The sequence below is a fragment of the Juglans regia genome, chromosome 5 (genome assembly GCF_001411555.2).
Source record: "Juglans regia cultivar Chandler chromosome 5, Walnut 2.0, whole genome shotgun sequence".
Lineage (NCBI taxonomy): Eukaryota > Viridiplantae > Streptophyta > Magnoliopsida > Fagales > Juglandaceae > Juglans > Juglans regia.
The window spans coordinates 4598741-4617240 of record NC_049905.1 but is presented as its reverse complement, the minus strand read 5'-3'; the positions used below and the strand labels follow the sequence as shown (position 1 = coordinate 4617240).

Below are 18500 nucleotides of genomic sequence, written 5' to 3'. Positions count from 1 at the left end.
TATTATATAAGAAACATGGTTTTTTCTTTGTAGCAGTGGGGTCAAAACTGGTTGAACATATCAGATGGAACGGTATCTTGGAATGCCTTTTTTCATAATCATGTTTTAAATAAATGTTATTTTTATAGAATAATTTATAAAAATTATTATTATTTTATATAATTAATTTTATTTTACAACATAATTGGTCAAGGAGTTCATTATATCCCAAATAACAGCTCCTAATATATGAGTGACACGTAGCCGCACATAGGGGATTCGAAATTCTCAAATCGATTCGCCCCTTCACACGGAAACAAATCTTTTGCAGTGCATCTCTTCTCTAGACCAATGCACTACCTTCTCCACTACAAGCCTCTTCTCCATAGCATCTTCTTCTCCCTTGAGCCGCCAAACCACCCCCCCGCGCATGGCCTTCTCCAAATTGTCGCAAGTGTATTGTATGCCCAGAATCGTCTACTGCTTGTTTGAGTGCAAGTCTCAGCCTGACATTTTCACTTTAACTGCATCACTCTATGCTAAGATATAAAATAAATAATAAAATTTACCTTCTCCTATTAACTTAAACTTTTGGAATAAGTGGTAATTTCACAGCCTGACATTTTATCAAGCAGGTGAGAAAAACTAAAAATGTAAAGAATTTAACTGCAAAATGTTCAATTAACGGAGTGAATTGGGCTTTAAAAAAAAAAATCGGCTTGCACTCCTCACAAAAATATTGAATGTGTTTTGTTAAAGAGTCAATGTTCAAATTCAATTCATTTCTTTCGTAAATTCCACTTTACAATCAATTCACTTGTTTAATAAAAGAGAAATACTCAAACTATAAAGTGATCACATAAAAATAATAGTTGTTTAATTCATAAACGTAGAAATGATCACAGAGGATTTGCAAGATTTTCAAAACTAAAGGGCCTGAGTGGGAAATATAAAAGAATTCCTGATGAAAACCCAGACAAAGGTTTTCTGAATAGGGCTCAAATCGATTTCTAGTAGGGGAAGATGTGTTTCATCATCTAGCGTAATGAGTCTATTATAATTTCTATGAAACTGCTGATGTGGCAGAGGATTATTGGAGGGCTGTTAATACCTCAACTTCGGATGGACAGCTGCAAAGCGGTTTTGATTCTAAATATCAACCATAAACTTAATAGGGCCCAGGGTAGAATAACAAAAAAGTCATAGGCAATGACAAATGCTCTCTGTGCAGCTAGACCCAATAGTATTATCATTTCTATTAAAATTATGTCCACACTTCAATCACCTTCTTCTACTAATGTTCTTGAGCACCTGGAAGAAGATGGACCAAGTCAAGAATGCAAAGACGTCGACATATCTTCCCTGCCAATAGATAAAAGCCATCTCAGTGAGTACCATGGATTCTGGATCCCAACTTGGTCTATGTCAGGAGTTATAGCATTCCAAAAACACTTTCAAGCACGCGAAACCAATATCCTATTGGTGACCCCTCCTAAAGCTGGATGCGTTATTCAGACCTTCAAGAACATCCTTTGCTCACAAACGACTCTCTTGCTCTTGTGCCCATACCAGATTCACATATCTACAATAAAAAAGAGGTTCCAGATCTCGACTCTTTTGCATCTCCAAGACTCTTTTCAACTCATTTACCTTATGCTTTGCTACCAACATCTGTGAAGGACTCAGCATGTAAGATTGTGTATGTATGTAGGAACCCTAAAGAAAATTTTGTGTCACTTTGGCACTTCATGAATAGGGTTCATTCAACCCCCGACTCACTTGAAGAATATTTTGACAAGTTCTATAGGGGAGTGAGCCTATATGGTCCCTATTGGGATCATGTTTTGAGCTGTTGGAAGGAAAGTGTAGTAAAACCATCTCAAAATATACTTTTCTTGAAGTATGAGGAAATGAAAGAGCAACCCACCATCCATTTGAAGAGGATAGCTGAGTTCTTGAGATGTCCATTTTCTCCAGAAGAAGAAGCCAAAGGTACAGTGAATGATATTTCAAAGTTGTGTAGTTTTAATAACATGAACAACTTGGATGTGAATAAAAGTGGAAGGTGGCGTATCCAAGATCATCACACGATACTATTTAGCAAAGGCATTGACAACTCGGCATTTTTTCGCCGAGGCAATAGTGGGGATTGGGAGAATTACTTAACACCTCAGACGGCAGAGAGATTAGACCATATTATTGAAGAAAACTTTCATGGCAATGGATTGAAATTTTAATTCCTGTTATGTACTAAATGTATTGATGTTTTTTAATTAACAGACATTTTTTCAGCAAAGTAATTAAATGTGTTGTATTACTGTCAAAGCTAGCTTGTACTGACGGTTGATTATAAAATGAGTTTGCTGTATAAATATTGTCAACAGTTATATGTGTTGAGATTTGTTTGGAGATTAAAATAAAGTTGTACTAATATTATTGTCAATTAAAAGATGGAAAGTCCAAACCATATTGTTATCTACAGTACATGATCAGAAGAGCTCTTTAAGCCTCATTTTTTTTCACAACTTCTCATAACTTATCTCATCTAATTATTGTTACTTTTTTAAATTCTCACACAAAATAAAATAAACAGTTCAACTTTTTCAAATCCTAAAATAAAAATAATATTAAAAATATATATTTTAATAATATTTTATTCAATTTTTAACTTCAATCTCAACTCAACTCATCTGTGAAAACAAATGAGGCCTTAATTTTTTTTAGTATATCCAAAGATGCTACTTATTAAAAAAAAGTATATCCTAAGATGCTTGTCATATCAAGTGCTCGTTCAAAACATACTTGTAGTTCGATCATGCTATGCAACTGCAAAACTATCCGTAAAGCACCCAATTAAAAGCCCATGCTAGCTTTAGAATGGGAGAAGGATGACTTGTACTATTTTAACACAGGATACAAGAATTCAACTTTCATGGCACTACAAGATGCATTTTGCAGTAAAAACGAAAATAGAAAAATAGATGTCATAATGGTTGAAGGTTAATCATACCAACTCAATCAAAATTTGATTCCGCTTCTATTGTTGGCAGCAAGACCTCAATGGATTTTGCATAGTGGTGAAACTGCAACCAGCCATACAGCATTGGACCATTTTCAGTTCAACAATTATGGAAGTCACAGTTACCAAACCAACTGACTTAGAAAAAGCAAAACAAGCAAGAATATAAGTTTGTTTTTCAAATTCCTCATTGAGAATGAAAAAATCAGTGACAGAGCTTGATCTAGTTATATTTAAGATGCTCAAACACACAGGCATTTAGAAATCCTAGGCTCTACTTGGTTAACGTTTATTGTTTTCATATTCAAAAAGCTATTGTTTTCAAGACTTTTGCTGTTTATTATAAAGTAAGCCTCGTTTGGATGTTAAGATGAGATGAAAAATACGTGAATATTGAAATGATTTGTGAATAGCAGTGAAATAATTTGATTTAAGATATTTTATGAAATTTTGGGAAAGGAGAGAGAAAAAATTGAATAAAAATATTAAAGTTAAAATATTGTTAGAATATTATTTTTTTAATATTACTTTTGTTTTGAAATTTAAAAAAGTTGAATTATTTTTTGTGTTTTGTTTGGAAGTTTGGAAAAGTTATAAAAATTTGGTAATGATTAGATGAAAAAGTAGATGATTTGAAATTAAAAAGTGTGTTTGAGTAATATTTGGATGTTGAAATGGAATGTCTTTGAAAAGTTCCTAAGAGCATTGTTAATGGTAAAAAATTAAAAACAAAGCCTTCCGTAGTAAGTTGAAACCTAGCATGTTTCTTTTACGAATTCGATTTAGTAAATTCCCCAGAATTCATAGAATTCCAGTTATTCCTTTGAAGGACTTCAACTCCTTAGAAAGGATTTGGACACTGTCTATAGGATTTGGATTCCCTAGTGTTATTGACTGAACTATGGGGCCTAGAATGGGATAGAGATAGATACATGAAGTAAACCCCATAGCATTTATGAGCATGTAATGCTGCCAAGAAATTCACTTGGGCAGCTATAAATACTTTAGGGTCTACATGTTTATATCTCTCACTCACTCCAGGCCATACAGTCTGCAAACTCGGGATCTAAATCATGCTTATATGGAAGGGTACAGTGCAAGTTTCAATTTCATAAGAGACAGACATACACACAGAGAAGGGAATCTAATAAAGTGCACCTCTTTCACAATCTCCTCAGATTTTTTAATTAACTCCTGCACTTTAGCTGCTCCAGATTCTTTTACTGAATTAGCCCTTGAATTTATAGCATCCACCTATAAATTACAGCATAGAAGAAACTGAAATATTTGACAGCTTCATATGAAATGGCTTAGTCCACGATTAAAAGGAGATGCAAATTACCTCCAAAACCACAGCTTCAACATTCCTTTGTCTAGCTTCTAGATCACGTCTCCTAGATTCCACCTCCAACTTAGTATTATTGAACTCTTTGGTAGCCTCCTCGCATTTTAGATCTCTTTCCTTCTCCAACTGCTTTCTTAATTCATCCAACTGTTCAACTGGGGATGAAGAAGAAAGGTTTAAGCTCATGAATGCTACTTCAGGAAACAACATATGAGAATGTATCCGAAATAGGAAATTACCTTTGCCTTGTCGTTCCACCAATTTAGCCTCAAGTGACTTATCCAGCATTCCCTCATCACTCAGTTTAGCCTTTAAAGCCTTGAAGTCCTTTTCAATGGATTTGGCTGAGTTTACCTATTAAAGGTGCCGATGTTATCAAAAGCATGATCAATAACAAATTCAAGTATGATTCTATCTTGAGCATAGAAGAGCTTGGAACTTTTTTCCATTAATGGACATCAATAATTCATTAAAATCACAGAAATGCCTTTCCCATGGCCAACAAAGAACCTGTCAGCTGTTACTACTCGGCTGCAAAGCACATCTAGCTCCATCATATGCTCACCTGTTCTTGTATTGCTTGCATCTGGGTAAAGTGTTTGAACATTTTCTTGAACACCTGCAAAAAAAGCACATAAAGAAATCATGAATTACCCTCTATTTTTAAGCTTGTATATTTTGTGTTTTTCTTCGTGCGTGCATGCATGCATGTTTACCTATATATATACACACACATATATATATATATATTTTTGTTTGCATGTTTACCATTATGGATTCTGCTGAGTCTTGGATTAATTGGCTCCCATAAATCAGAGCAGCAATACCACTGAAGGGACTAACTTCTACATTTTAGCTATTACCAATAAATGTGCGTTGTTATGTTTTCCTTGGAGTAATAGATCAGATAATTTGGCCACAAGTACAGCAAACTAACTGTGAGTTTAGCATAAACTTGCAAAGAAATTAACATCCATATGAATGGTATGATTTTGGAATGACAATATAACTGTAACTAATTGAAAATTCTGAGGAATATATATGTGCAGGCATCTTTGTCCAGTGCAGGAAATTTCAAGCTCCCATGAATGACTGGACTCAAGTAGCACAAGTTTGATTGACTTAGAATTCATAAATGATGAAGGAGACGCAACATATCCACATGAAACATGCAATTAATAGAAGTTAACATCAGATTAGTAAAAGCCTTTTCTTCAGTGAAGGCATTAAATTTTTGAAGCTTTTCTGGAATAGATTGGACAAGCATTCTAAGTCCATGAACATATTTTAGGAATCACAGCAAATTTGTGTAAGCCTTCTTAAAATGTTAAAAGGCAAGAGTTCATTTACAAATGGGTTCATGAAATAAACCAGTAGGCAAACCAATGAGAATGAATAACTAACATAGTCGTTGATGGAAGTATACCTTTGTATAAAGCTCAACAATGGCATTCTTATCCTGATAAGATTGTATTGCTATTTTTTCAGCATTCTTTGCCACCTCCCGAGCCGATTTCTTCTCCTCTAAAGCCCTCTTTAGGCAAAGATGTGAAGAAGTTACTAACATGTTGATAAGAAGTGCAGAGAGAAAAATCTTTATGTGTGAAATATAGAAACAAACACACTAAACAGAAAGAGAAAAACATCATGTCCTTGATAGTCCAAACCGTTTAAATTCTTTAAACTACAAGTAACATAAAAAGAATGAAAATACAACATCGAAAAGCCCATCAAACGAGAATAATATCATAGAGCCCTCTATTTAAAAAATACGACATGAGATCTAGGATCATATATAGCATCCAACTTCCAACATGAATTTGTAAGTAAAACATAGGCTTGATATTCCCACAAAAGTTGTAAGATGTTTTTTTTTATCAGTAAAAAGTAAGTTTCATTAATATGAATGAGAATAGGCATAGCCCATGTACACAGGGAGTATACAATAGAAGACACCTAAATACATTCTCAAAACGCTAAATTAGAGGTTGTAAGATGTTTAACCCATCATGCACAAAACTCCATATTTTTTTATAGGTAAAATAACATTTTATTGATAGAAGTAAACAGGCACTGCCCAAGTATACAGGAGGTATACAAAGAGAACACCTAGTTGCAAGTTATAGACTAGAAGTAGATACAAGATCATGAAAATTAGCCCAGTTGAGAACATCATATTCGCAGACATGTATATACTAATGCTGATAAAATAAAGAGTGGGTAATGGAGCTTTGCTACACATCATTCCCACACAACACCCTTATTTTTTATTTTTTTATTTTTTTTATTTTTTTTAATTTTTTTAATTTTTTTTAAGTTTTATTCTTCCTAAACTAATTGAGTTCTTCTACTTATCATTCATATATCACATATTTGGTAAGAGAAAAAAATATTATGTATAGTGTGTGGTGTGAGGATGACGAGTAGAATTGTTCTTCCCAAAAACCTCCACATTCCACTTCTTCACGTCTTGTTTTAAAGCTTTGCGTTTTCCAACCAAAACAAAACTCGGAGTACCAGAAAAATGGTACAAAGACCACCAACTCCTTACCCTATCCACAAAGCCATCATCCTCCAGCCCCATATTTTCAAATTTGAAGTACCAACGCCCTCCATTAATGCCCCCACAGTCCAAAATAATAGGACAATGATCCGAACATAACCTCAGAAGCCTCTTCTGACATAAATCCGGAAAATGTGCTTCCTAAGAAGAAGACACCAAAAATCTGTCCAGCCTAGACCAAGCCCTCCCATTAGACCACATACAATCCCCACCCGCCATAATCCACAAATTGAAAAATATATGATATTTTTTTTTGTAAGTTAAAATTCTGACTAAAAACATATTCTGTTCTTTTTTTTTATAAGTAAAACATATTCTGTTCTTCATGCTGCAATGAGGTCAAAATTCTGATTCAAAACATAAACTAGGCCTTTTTGTTTGTGTCTCGCACATGTATTGAATAACTTTATTAAATTATATGGCTCCAAAATCTCAATATGAGCATAAATGTTAAATGTTAGCAACTCCTCTATGATATGCAATATCTTACTTCATGAGATAAAAGGCAATACCTGTAACTTTTCTGGAGATTGTACAATTTTCGAACGTAAGTTTGCATTTTCTTGAACACTTTGCACTAGAACAAACTCGGCATTGGAAATCTGGAAGAAACGGAAAAAATTGTATCAATGGTAACAATAGCAGGTAAAAAATAAGAATTCATAATTGAATAGCCAATCTACACGATGGGCTTAACATATAAACTTTATTTTCAAATACAGCATCATGACCTTAACTGTTAAAACCAACTCCATGACAACAAAGGAGAACATTTTAAATATACTGCGTATTTAATAGGACAAACTCAGACCTAGAAAAATCTGGGAAGATGTGAACAAACTCGTGAAAGCAAAAGCAAGAACAGTAATGGTTCAAAATAATTAACCTACCGCATAAGCACAAACAATCTAACAACAAGAAAATAATTATTAACTCTGGGAAAGATATAATTGTGGTTGAAGCAGATAAGATACAAACACTGCTCAAAAAATAAGTAACCCGATTGAATGGAGAAAAACTTCACCAATTACTGCTAGTGCAGGATGTAGATACCTTACTACATATGTATCATAAACATATATGCTTCCCAATATCATTATGCAGATATAACCAATCAAAAACTAAGAGTCTTTCCAATTGATTTGTCATAAAACAAAGAAATGCTGAAATTGTTTCTTCGAGATTAACTGTTAAAAAGAACGATACTACCAAATTTATGATTTAATCAAACAGCAAACAATTACCTCAGCTGACCTAGCAGACCCAAAATTTGTAAATTATTCTCACGCAATTTATTTTTTTTATCAGTAAATAATAATTTTATTAATAAGAACTAGGCATGGCCAAATTGATTTTAACCAATATATCTGATCATTTTCAATAAACTGACCTTCTCGTCCATTTCTCCAGTCTTCTCCTTCAGCTTGCGAAAAGAAGCTCTCAATGACATCTGGTGATTGTTAAGTCCTGCAATGGTTTGACGCAATTCTTTAACTTTTGCATCTACCTCCTGAACAAGGGGCATCTCCCTCTCTCTTGCTTCATTGTAGTCCTCAATCTCTGCATTCAACTGCAATGCAAACATTTAGCATAACTGCATAAGTGGAAGCTTATCTTAAAGCATTTATTCATGTGTATCTATTAAAGAACCTGAGATATCTTAGCCTCCCACTCTCTTTGCTGCTCCTCCAGAAGGCTCACTTCATCCACAATTGGACGTAAAAAATCCAGTTTTGCCCGTCTAAGAATGAAAACAAAGTATGTATAAAAAAAAAGATTGAAAACAAAGGACTGAGTATTTTACAAATAAATAATTAAACTTCATTAAACTGCACAAAAGGCACATCCAGATACACAGTGTGTATGCAAGCAGGTCACATATCCAGAAGTTGAGAAGGTTACAAAAAACGTGAAAAGTTAAACCAATAGGGGCTCAAGAGGAAGAGAACATTAAAAGATAAAATTTTGAGCTTCTCAAACGTTCATGATACTCAGTTCATGTTTGTTCCCTTCCCTCCAAATACACTATACCAAGCAAGTAGGAACCATCTTTCACACTGCTATAATACGTGGGCTTCCTCCTAATCCTCTCCAAGAATAAAAAAAAAAGGTTGACTACCCAAGCCAAAGGAACCCGTCCGAAGAAGTCACTCCACAAGCATTAGATATCTCGCAATGGAGTGAAACATGCTAAAATAGAAGAAAGATGCTTCAGAGCCAACTAGACAAACTCCATTGATATATAGTTCATTTGTAAAAGCAAACTACGTTTTCATACTTAAAGGCAGCAAAATTCATCTCCTAAACATTCAAAAAGCAGAAAATTTTTAATTTGCGCGTAGAATTCCCTATCTAAATGTGCATTCTCAAATCTAGAGTAACTGATAAACAATCATATCTTTATATAAGAAAATTGGCATTAACCACAGTTTCTTAATGCCAATGTGCCAATCCTCACTGTATCCGTCTAAACCTCAACAATAATCAAGAATCATCTCTACAACAATTCACAGTTTATTATGCGAGACAAACTCAGTCAAAAAACTCACAATCTTTTCTTGTGTAGGTGATCAATAACTAGGTTCCTCATAAAAGCTGAAAAACTTCAAGAACAAAAAACTTACCTGTGAAGACCAAAATTGAGAATTGCGCTGAGGAAAAATTCAGTCCTGTCGGTATCCGGTCTTATCAGGTCTTTGAGGGTAAATCTCTTGGGGCAATCTGTCGAGGCCAGCACCTCCTTTATCCTGTTGTACAGCTTCATGATCCGAGCAGATTCAACATGGAAGTCCGGGTTCTCAAGCTGCTCGAGCGCTGCGAACTCCAATTGCCCATGATCTTCCCTGCCGGAATCAGAAACCGCATGAAGGAAAGAGAAATGATACTTGCAGTCCTAGGATGTGCAATTCCGTGCACTCCTTTGAAAAAATAGGTAAATTTGGAACTCCTAACTCACAAGAAAAAATTATTCATTTAATGGAGGACCCCGCTTTCTTCAAATGGAATACGCAGAGATTGCAACCCTATTACTGTATCTAGCTACTCTTAAGGAAAAGAGCTTAGAGCTCAAAAAACAATGTTTGAAATCCAATTTCTCCAGGAAAAAACTTGAAACTCTAATTTTCAAAGATTCCCTTTCAATTCTCAGAAGCTAAAGTAAGAAGATATATTTTTATTCTATCTGCAATTTAGGATTATTTCCCCTAATTCAGGAAGATTAGAGAACAATGAAACAGAAATATATATAAAAATCAAAAGGCTACATCAAATCATTTTTTTTTTTTCCACATTCCCGCTTTGCCGGGACTTCAATTTTCACTTACATGAACAGTAAAAAAATCTAAGTCTAGTGAACCTTAGGACACAATTCCCATCTCCACTCCACTGCCAATTCACGAAAATGTTTACAGAAAAAAAATACTGAGTATAAGCTAATCAAACAAGTACAGAACTTGGAAAAAAAAATAAAAAATCAAACGAGTACAGAATAAATCTTCTGTGACATCTTGCAATTATCTAAAAATATGCTTAAAAAACCTAACTCAAATTGTTGCGGTTTGAGTGGAAGAGAAGCAATGGGGGAAAGGGAGGGAATTACTCATGGAGAGCGTCAATGTGGAAGAGGAGACGAGTGTAGAGCTCGGAGATGAAATCCGGGTTGGGGTTAAAGAGATCGTGCTCGGATATGTTGGCGATCTGGGACTCCGACAAGATTGCCACTATCTCACCGCGCGACATGATTGGGTACTCGAACTTCGACATCTGTTAGGGGGCCGGCGGAGTGGCCAGGACTCACGGCGGAGTGGATGAAGGGGAAGCTTCGAACCCTATAACTGAGAACTAGTAAACTGTGAGTTGAGAAGTGAAGTATCGAATCTGGAAGTGAGGTCAGTGCTGGCCAACGAAGGCTGCTTCTCCTGGACTCTTCACGCGACGTAGCAAGCTGTTCAACACTGCGTTTCATAGTGATGAAACGCAGCGTTTTATCTGGGATGCAGGGGCATGTCCCTGCTATCCTTTTTAGTAATTTCCTTTTTCTTACGAATATTTTGGGGTCACCTTAAGCAGCTGCTAACATCCTTTTAAATTGCTAAGCGAGGAAGAAGATCAGGTGGAGGCGGCAAAATGAACAGAGAACTACTTCGTCGACGTCTCGAATCCTTTAAGTACAGGTCCTCGACGCTCGACGAAGTCGTGGACCGTCTCCGTGCTAGCTACAAAGACTACAGCCGAATCAAGAAGCAACCTTTCGCTACGTTTGTTCGAAAGACCTTGCAATCACTATCTCAGGAATCCCAATCGCGCTCACTGCAGCAAATGAACAAGAGGAAGAAGCGGCAGTTTAAGCCTCCCTCTCCTTCGACCCCAATCCGAGGCGAAGAAGAGTACGACGTTGAAGAAGAAGTGGAAGCCAGTCGAAGTACTTCTTGGATGAAGAAACGGAGGATAGTTGCCGAGGATCGGTTGCAGCGAATGGAAGATTTACATGTTAGAAGGATGAGGAGTGGGAACAACCATCAAACGACGTCGTCTGATGATCCGTCGGAGGACGACTCGAGTTCAGATGATGAAGATGGGGCGGTGTCCACGTCGGAGGACGCGGTTTATGGAGAGAAGATGGAACCAGCACAGTTTGACGTGACGAAATCGAATTTGCTATCTGCCTATATGGAATTAAGCAGCACGGCAGCGAAGAAGCCGGAAACGACCGGGGTGGAGGAGAATGTGGAATTGGAGGTTGCTAGCAAAAGGGTCAATAAGATTGAGTTGGCGGACGGGGGTAGAGGAGGGGAAGGGAAGGTGGGGACTGAGTTGTCTAAAGGAAGGAATGGTGGAGTTGAGGTGGTGAAGGGAGAGGAGGGGCCGAGGTTTAGGGATTTGGGGGGGATGGAAATGGTGCTCAAGGAGTTGAAGATGGAGGTGATCGTGCCATTGTACCATCCCCAGTTGCCGCGGTGGCTGGGGGTACGGCCGATGGCTGGGATTTTGTTGCATGGTCCGCCTGGTTGCGGGAAGACCAAGCTCGCTCATGCCATCGCCAATGAGACTGGGGTTCCGTTTTACAAGATTTCAGCTACGGAGGTCGTCTCGGGTGTCTCTGGTATGTGCCTCTTTTTGTCAAAATTCTTTCTTTTTGCCGCCTCTTTGAATTGTTGTTGTAAGTATTAATTAGAGTAGATTATAGTCAATGGAATTTTATCAGGTGCTTGAATTTTAGAATTGTTCGGAAATATCTACTTCAGAGTTCTGATTTTCTGGAATTTAGAATTGATTGAATATGTTACTACTGGTTTATTTGATTGGATCACTCCTGCTTCCCAAAAGGCTGATTGCTGTCAAATCTTCTGCTTTTTGGAATATTTTTTTAAATCTCTTCCTGCCTTTGGCTTAATCTTTTGGTGGGTTAGCTATTTTTTTTAGAAGTTAAAAACTCTATAAATCTCTCATTTGATGAAATATTTCAGGTGCATCAGAAGAAAATATTCGGGATCTCTTTTCTAAAGCCTACAAGACTGCACCTTCAATTGTATTTATTGATGAAATTGATGCAATTGCCTCTAAAAGGGAAAATCTACAACGAGAGATGGAGCGAAGAATTGTGACACAGTTGATGACTAGCATGGATGAATCTCATAGACTTGGACATCCAGCAGATGCTAATTCAAAATCAGAAAAATCTGAACAGAAACCTGGCTATGTTCTTGTGATTGGAGCAACCAATAGGCCTGATGCTGTTGATCCTGCTTTGAGGAGGCCTGGACGATTTGATCGTGAGATTGCTCTAGGTGTTCCAGATGAAAATGCTAGGGCTGAAATTCTTTCTGTGCTTATACGCAATCTTAGACTGGAAGGTTCCTTTGATATTCTAAAAATAGCCAGGTTTACACCTGGTTTTGTTGGGGCTGATTTGACAGCCCTAGCTAACAAGGCGGGTAACCTTGCCATGAAAAGAATTCTCGATGAAAGAAAGTCTCATCTTTCAGCAGAGTCTATAAATGAAGAATATAATGAAGACTGGTGGAGGCAACCGTGGTTGCCTGAAGAAATGGAAAAGCTTACCATCACAATGGCTGATTTTGAGGTGCTCTTGACTTCTTTTTATTTCCTTTGTTTATAAACACACACGCTCTCGCACACTCTTTGATTTATGCACTTGCACACATTCCTAGGGCAATTCGTACTTGTCCCTGATTTTTAGTTGTTGCTTCATCATCTATCCTGTCTCTTGCACACTAATTTAAGTGCAAAAGTTGAACATGTGGATGTAATAATGGAGATAATTTTGTATTGTTTTGTTTTGTTGTTATTTTTTTCATTTTGCGATTTACATCCATTACCATGGTGTATTTCACCTTTTGGTGATCAAGATTGGTCCTTCTTGCTTTACTTATGTTGAATGCCTTTGAATTCTATAAAACATAATCGCAATTTTGCTGGTTTGTCCTTGTCACTGATTTTCTTAAATTATTTGGTGTTTTTTAGGATGCAATTGGAATGGTCCAACCCTCGTCAAGAAGAGAAGGATTCTCTGCCATTCCAAATGTAAAGTGGGATGATGTTGGTGGGCTTGATTCCTTAAGAAAGGAGTTCGATCGGTGTATAGTTCGGCGTATAAGATTTCCAGAGGATTATGAGGTATTTATTATTTATATTTTCTCAATCAAATATTTATCTCTCTTTCTTTGTGTGTGTGGAAATGGACATCGTTGAAATGGACCTCAATTCGAGGAGTGAGACAGATTAAAGCGGTTTGGAAGATGATTCCAAACTGTATTATGTGGTGCTTATGGCAGGAGCGCAATGAGAGGATTTTTGAAGACAAAGAGAGATCAATAGCGGAGCTAAAAATGTTATTTTTTAGGACCCTTTGTACTTGGGCTCATGCTGTGGACTTTAATGGCATGGAATTTCATGAGTTTCTAGTTTCTAATGTTCCCACCTAGTTAGGATGGGAGCAGTAGAACTTTTCTTTGTAATTGACACTTTTTTGGATGAATATATACTTATTTTACTTATCAAAAAAAAAAAAATTATGATTACTATCTAATTTTGACTGTTGCATTTGAAGCAACATTAGCATTGTCATAAGCCCTGTAATGTTTTGGAGCTTCATATTTTGTACCCTTAAAGTGTTTTGTATCCTTAAAGTATTTTGTATCGTTAAAGTGTTCTTCTCGACGATCCCTTAAATTTGGGTCTCTTCTTAATTGGTTTGAGCCAAATGTCTGATCATGTCATGAATTTATCTCCTTCAGAGATTTGGGTTGGACTTAGAGACAGGGCTTTTGCTATACGGGCCTCCAGGTTGTGGCAAAACACTGATTGCCAAGGCTGTGGCTAATGAGGCAGGAGCCAATTTCATTCACATAAAGGTCATTCTCTTCTATTTTCCATTTCCCTTCAGTATATTTATGTTTTTTAATCTTTCTCTTATGATATTGTAGTTAAGGCATTGATACAATGACCATCCAGTTGCACTTCATAAAAACAATAAATGTATTCCTTTACTTATAAATAAATAAATAAATAAATAAATGTATTCCTCTTTTGTGTTTTTGCTGAAGGTCAAGTTCAAATCCTTACTATGGTTTTCGGGTTTTTTTGTTGATGGTTAGGGCCCTGAACTTTTGAATAAATATGTTGGAGAAAGTGAACTGGCAGTTCGGACATTATTCAGCCGTGCAAGGACGTGTTCACCATGCATACTTTTCTTTGATGAGGTTTGTGGTTCTCTGTGCATGCTAAATGTTTATATTCCTGTTATGTTGATGTCATTGCCATTTTGAAACTATAAATGTTGAATCATTGTCTCAATTCTGGATGGTAGGACTGTCCACACTCCCCCATTTCTTTCTTTCTCATCTCTTAGAATCATTTTCATCCACATTGCTTGTCCATTATCAATGCTACCTCATTAGTGTACGATGTCAATTCCTCATTTCCCTTGGACCCTTGCTGTTCTCTTTCTCTCTCATTTAAGACACCCCTAATTCCAAGAAAGTTTCATAATCCCCTTGAAAGGAAAAGCAGAATTATGATCTCGTGATCAACTTTGTTGTGTGTATTATTCGGGTGTGTTTGGGGGGGGGGGGTCTTTCTACAAGAAGGGAGAGAGGAAATTATCATAATCAGTTTATGATGCCTTGAAAACCTATCCATTCACTTTAACATCATTGGACATAAGCAAGTATTTGTGTGACTCTTTTCCAATGATATTCAAGAATTAAAATTGATTGATCCTTGAAAGTTGTTTCTTCTACTGGCACATCAAGTTCTTCAGTAATCATGGTCTTAAGTTTCTCTGGAAAAGGAGGTTGAAGTTTCATTTTTCCAACTATCAATTTGAATCTAAGAGTTCATGGTGTTTTTTCTGAAAATACTGTAAACCCAAGTCATTTTTCAGCACGAGTTAAGTTAGCATCATATAAAAGCTTTGTAACGGTAACAGGACGTCAAAAGGTCACAACATCACTCATTAGTTCTACTGCTTTATAGATCGAATGTATCTTTCTGAATATATTACGAATAGTCTATGTTTTACTCTTATCATCCTTTCATATTTGAAACAAATGCAAGTCACTTAGGTTGTTCTGCACTTGGGAATTGCATGATAAGGGATATTAAATGGCTATGGCTATGGATATGTATGCGGAGTGGGTGCTAAGCAACTGGTTATATCACCGCATCATATCATCAACTGCTCTTTTTTTTTTCCACATAGTATTGATCAACTCCAATGGATCAAATCAATTGCAAGCTTGTGTTTAAAAATAGCAACTGGATCTTATTGCAGAGAACACGATTTTTAACATCGGTGTCTTGATGAGGTTTCCATTCATTATACATTTTTGAATGGGTTATGCTGTGGTCCTTAATTTTGTCTTGATTAATTTTTTATAATCAATACAAAGAACAATCGATGGGAGAACTTAGGGATTTTTTCTTTAGTTCCTTGTGTCTGTGGGCTAAAACTCTTGTAATGGATGATGTTAACTTCCTAAATTTGTATTAGCTTTTCTTTTGTTTTTAGAGAGATGTAGGTATTTCCTTTGTATATATCCTATGTACTTGGGCTCTGCCTATTCTTGGGAATAAAGTTTCTTATTAATTATTATTATTATTTTTTTTTTTTTTTTGAGAATTTTGTTTCTTCCCCCATGATTTGCAGGTGGATGCTTTGACAACAATGCGTGGTAAAGAAGGGGGATGGGTTGTCGAGAGATTACTGAACCAGGTCAAATAATTTCTTAAGAGCCTGAACATAATCCTACTGCTCTACTCAATACGTTTTCTGTTTAGCAATTTATGTTTCAATATTACTTATCAAAAAAAAATGTTCCGATATTGATAAAATTAACCTCATTGTGTACAACTGCAGTTACTTATAGAGTTAGATGGTGCAGAGCAGCGGAGGGGTGTTTTTGTCATCGGTGCAACAAATAGGTAAGTCTCATTGTTTAATATTCTTCAATGCATTCTGATGATTACCTTCTTATTAATTCCTTCATGTTGTCATTTCTGTTGGCAGACCAGAGGTAATGGACCCTGCTGTCTTACGGCCTGGTAGATTCGGTAAACTTCTTTACGTTCCTTTGCCCAGTTCGGATGAGCGTGGGCTGATATTGAAAGCGCTTGGGAGGAAGAAGCCTATTGATGCTAGTGTGGATTTGAGTGCTATTGGGCGAATGGAAGCTTGTGAGAATTTGAGTGGAGCCGATCTTGTTGCACTGGTTTGTCAATGCCGAATAGATCTTTTTTAATATAATGTTGAAATTGATCATCTGTTTGTATGTTCTTGCGGGGAGTGGAGATGGGTGTAGAGGTTTTGCACCAAACATCTAAATTTCTACTAATGACAGATGAATGAAGCTGCAATGATTGCTCTTGAAGACAAACCAACATCAACTGAGAGCACTTTTTATGCAGCTCCATGGACCATCAAGACGACACATTTTGAGCAAGCTCTGACTAAAATCTCTCCTTCCGTGTCAGATGAGGTATGATTTGGTCTCTGCTTATTAGTATCGGGTGCGAGGATACTTGAGTCACTAACTAGTCCAATTCATTTTTTCGTACTCCTTTTAACATGTCTTCCATTGTTGAAGCAGCAAAAACAATACTACCAGATTTTATCCAAGAGCTTAAAGGCAGCATGAGAAGAATCACTATTCGGTTTTTTACAGCGACATAGTCGAGGATGAGACAATCCACTTACACCATTTAATGATAGGAAAAATTGTATACAAAAGAAGCAAAGTTTTGATGTCAAAAGTGAATATTTTCTTCCAATAGGTTTTAGTTTTAGTTTTATGGTAGCATCCAAGAAAGTCTCCACATCTCCCAGCTCTCCACAATGGGGGGACCTTTTTTTTTTTTTTTTTTTTATAAGTAAAAATATTATATATATATATATATATATATATATTTATCAATAGTAGTAACCAAGTAGGTGAAGAATTTTTGTCCTGATGGAAGCTCCAGAAATTTTTGAATAGTTGAGCCATTTCGAATGCAAGGATTGGATGACATTCTTCTGTTTTGGTGTTTTTATGTTTTTGTTCTATTTATTTGCGTTTTTGGTTAATCTAAACCTAATTAACATCATCGAAGATGTCTCCTGCTCAACCTACTACCCAACCATTCGAGGAAATGCCTCAAAGATAGGTCGGAGAATTGAGAGTGCGCTAAAACTTGATTGTTACAGGGCACAAGCGACTGGGTTTTGCTATGTAAACCTCAGCATCAGATTATGCCAACCTCAATATTTAAAACCTTGGAAGAGAGCAAAATAGGTATTACAACTTTGGTTTACTCGAACCAATTAAATACATGCACATACGGCGAGCGCACAGAAGATATCCCAAAATTGTGGTAACATTTTCTCATTGATTTCATTTTATTATGCCATACATCTTCTTCCTTTAGAACTGCACTAACATTTCATAGCAAAAGAAAAAAACTAATAAAACAAAAAAGAATAACGAAAAGTAAATATGACGTTTTAAGGTCAATCCCAAAATTGCCACGGGGTGTGCAGTCCCGAACTTGTGCTAAATCTAATTATCTTTACATCACTTTCCTCGCAAAGCGATCTCCCTAAACATTTTACCTCAGCAGATAAGTTAGCCATAATTCCACATCCTCAAATCGTAAATATATATATATATATATTAAAAAATATTGTTCTCCAGGTAAAAAAACTACAAGTAGAGAGATGCTGCAAAGACGATATCCCTCTTGATCTTGGAAACAGCCTCTTCAAATTTTGATTCAAGCTCAGTTCTCCAATAGACTTTGCAGCTTGTATGAGTTGCTGAAGAACTTCCTCCGGTCTACGAATTGCCCTGATCAAGCTGCCCTCGAAAACCTGTGTAATTTCCATGATCTCATAAAACTTGGATCCCTTTGCCCCAGCATACACAGCCTCCATGATATCTGGCCGAAACGAACTCACAAAGTTCTCCACATCAATTTGGACCTCCTGAGAAAATAAAGGTCCAATCTCAGTTATTGAAACAACGTATTTGCAGACATTATAATAATAACATTGCCATCTCTTATGACATTTATATGGAATCATATGGCTTGACTGA

General features: G+C 36.3%; 2 protein-coding genes and 1 pseudogene across 4 annotated transcripts; 2 read left to right on the top strand and 1 right to left on the bottom strand.

The window, feature by feature from the left end:
- Positions 1-178: 178 nt before the first annotated feature.
- Positions 179-10831, bottom strand: LOC108996261 (kinetochore protein NUF2 homolog). Of its 3 annotated transcripts, none has more exons than XM_018972036.2 (12): positions 10505-10831; positions 9531-9749; positions 8557-8647; positions 8297-8476; positions 7419-7508; positions 5770-5877; positions 4909-4962; positions 4583-4697; positions 4341-4498; positions 4157-4252; positions 2990-3062; positions 179-485 (listed from the first exon to the last, which is right to left on the bottom strand). In XM_018972036.2, the coding sequence occupies exons 1-11, from the start codon at positions 10666-10668 to the stop codon at positions 2994-2996; spliced, it is 1344 nt and encodes a 447-aa protein (XP_018827581.1). In that variant the 5' UTR covers positions 10669-10831; the 3' UTR covers positions 179-485; positions 2990-2993. The 3 variants fall into 3 exon arrangements, with proteins under 3 accessions (XP_018827581.1, XP_018827580.1, XP_018827582.1); XM_018972035.2 differs by lacking the exon at positions 179-485 and adding an exon at positions 1265-1341; XM_018972037.2 differs by lacking the exon at positions 179-485 and adding an exon at positions 1560-1650.
- Positions 492-2538, top strand: LOC108996264 (annotated as a pseudogene).
- A 97-nt stretch (positions 10832-10928) lies between the features above and the next one.
- On the top strand, positions 10929-17285 carry LOC108996260 (cell division control protein 48 homolog C-like). Its single transcript, XM_018972033.2, has 10 exons — positions 10929-12007; positions 12372-12988; positions 13390-13542; positions 14163-14279; positions 14523-14627; positions 16076-16141; positions 16286-16350; positions 16436-16637; positions 16767-16904; positions 17016-17285. The coding sequence occupies exons 1-10, from the start codon at positions 11032-11034 to the stop codon at positions 17061-17063; spliced, it is 2487 nt and encodes an 828-aa protein (XP_018827578.2). The 5' UTR covers positions 10929-11031; the 3' UTR covers positions 17064-17285.
- Positions 17286-18500: the final 1215 nt, after the last annotated feature.

What these genes read in the sequence shown, in the direction of transcription:
- LOC108996261 (XM_018972036.2), bottom strand. Translation starts at nt 10,668, where the DNA reads ATGTCGAAGTTCGAGTACCCAATCATGTCGCGCGGTGAGATAGTGGCA. An exon ending in CACATTGACGCTCTCCATGA is followed by an intron (nt 9,750 to 10,504) that starts GTAATTCCCTCC and finishes TGATTCCGGCAG; the next exon opens with GGAAGATCATGGGCAATTGG. An exon ending in TGCAAGCAATACAAGAACAG is followed by an intron (nt 4,698 to 4,908) that starts GTGAGCATATGA and finishes CACCTTTAATAG; the next exon opens with GTAAACTCAGCCAAATCCAT.
- LOC108996260 (XM_018972033.2), top strand. Translation starts at nt 11,032, where the DNA reads ATGAACAGAGAACTACTTCGTCGACGTCTCGAATCCTTTAAGTACAGG. An exon ending in TCACAATGGCTGATTTTGAG is followed by an intron (nt 12,989 to 13,389) that starts GTGCTCTTGACT and finishes GGTGTTTTTTAG; the next exon opens with GATGCAATTGGAATGGTCCA. An exon ending in CCAATTTCATTCACATAAAG is followed by an intron (nt 14,280 to 14,522) that starts GTCATTCTCTTC and finishes GTTGATGGTTAG; the next exon opens with GGCCCTGAACTTTTGAATAA.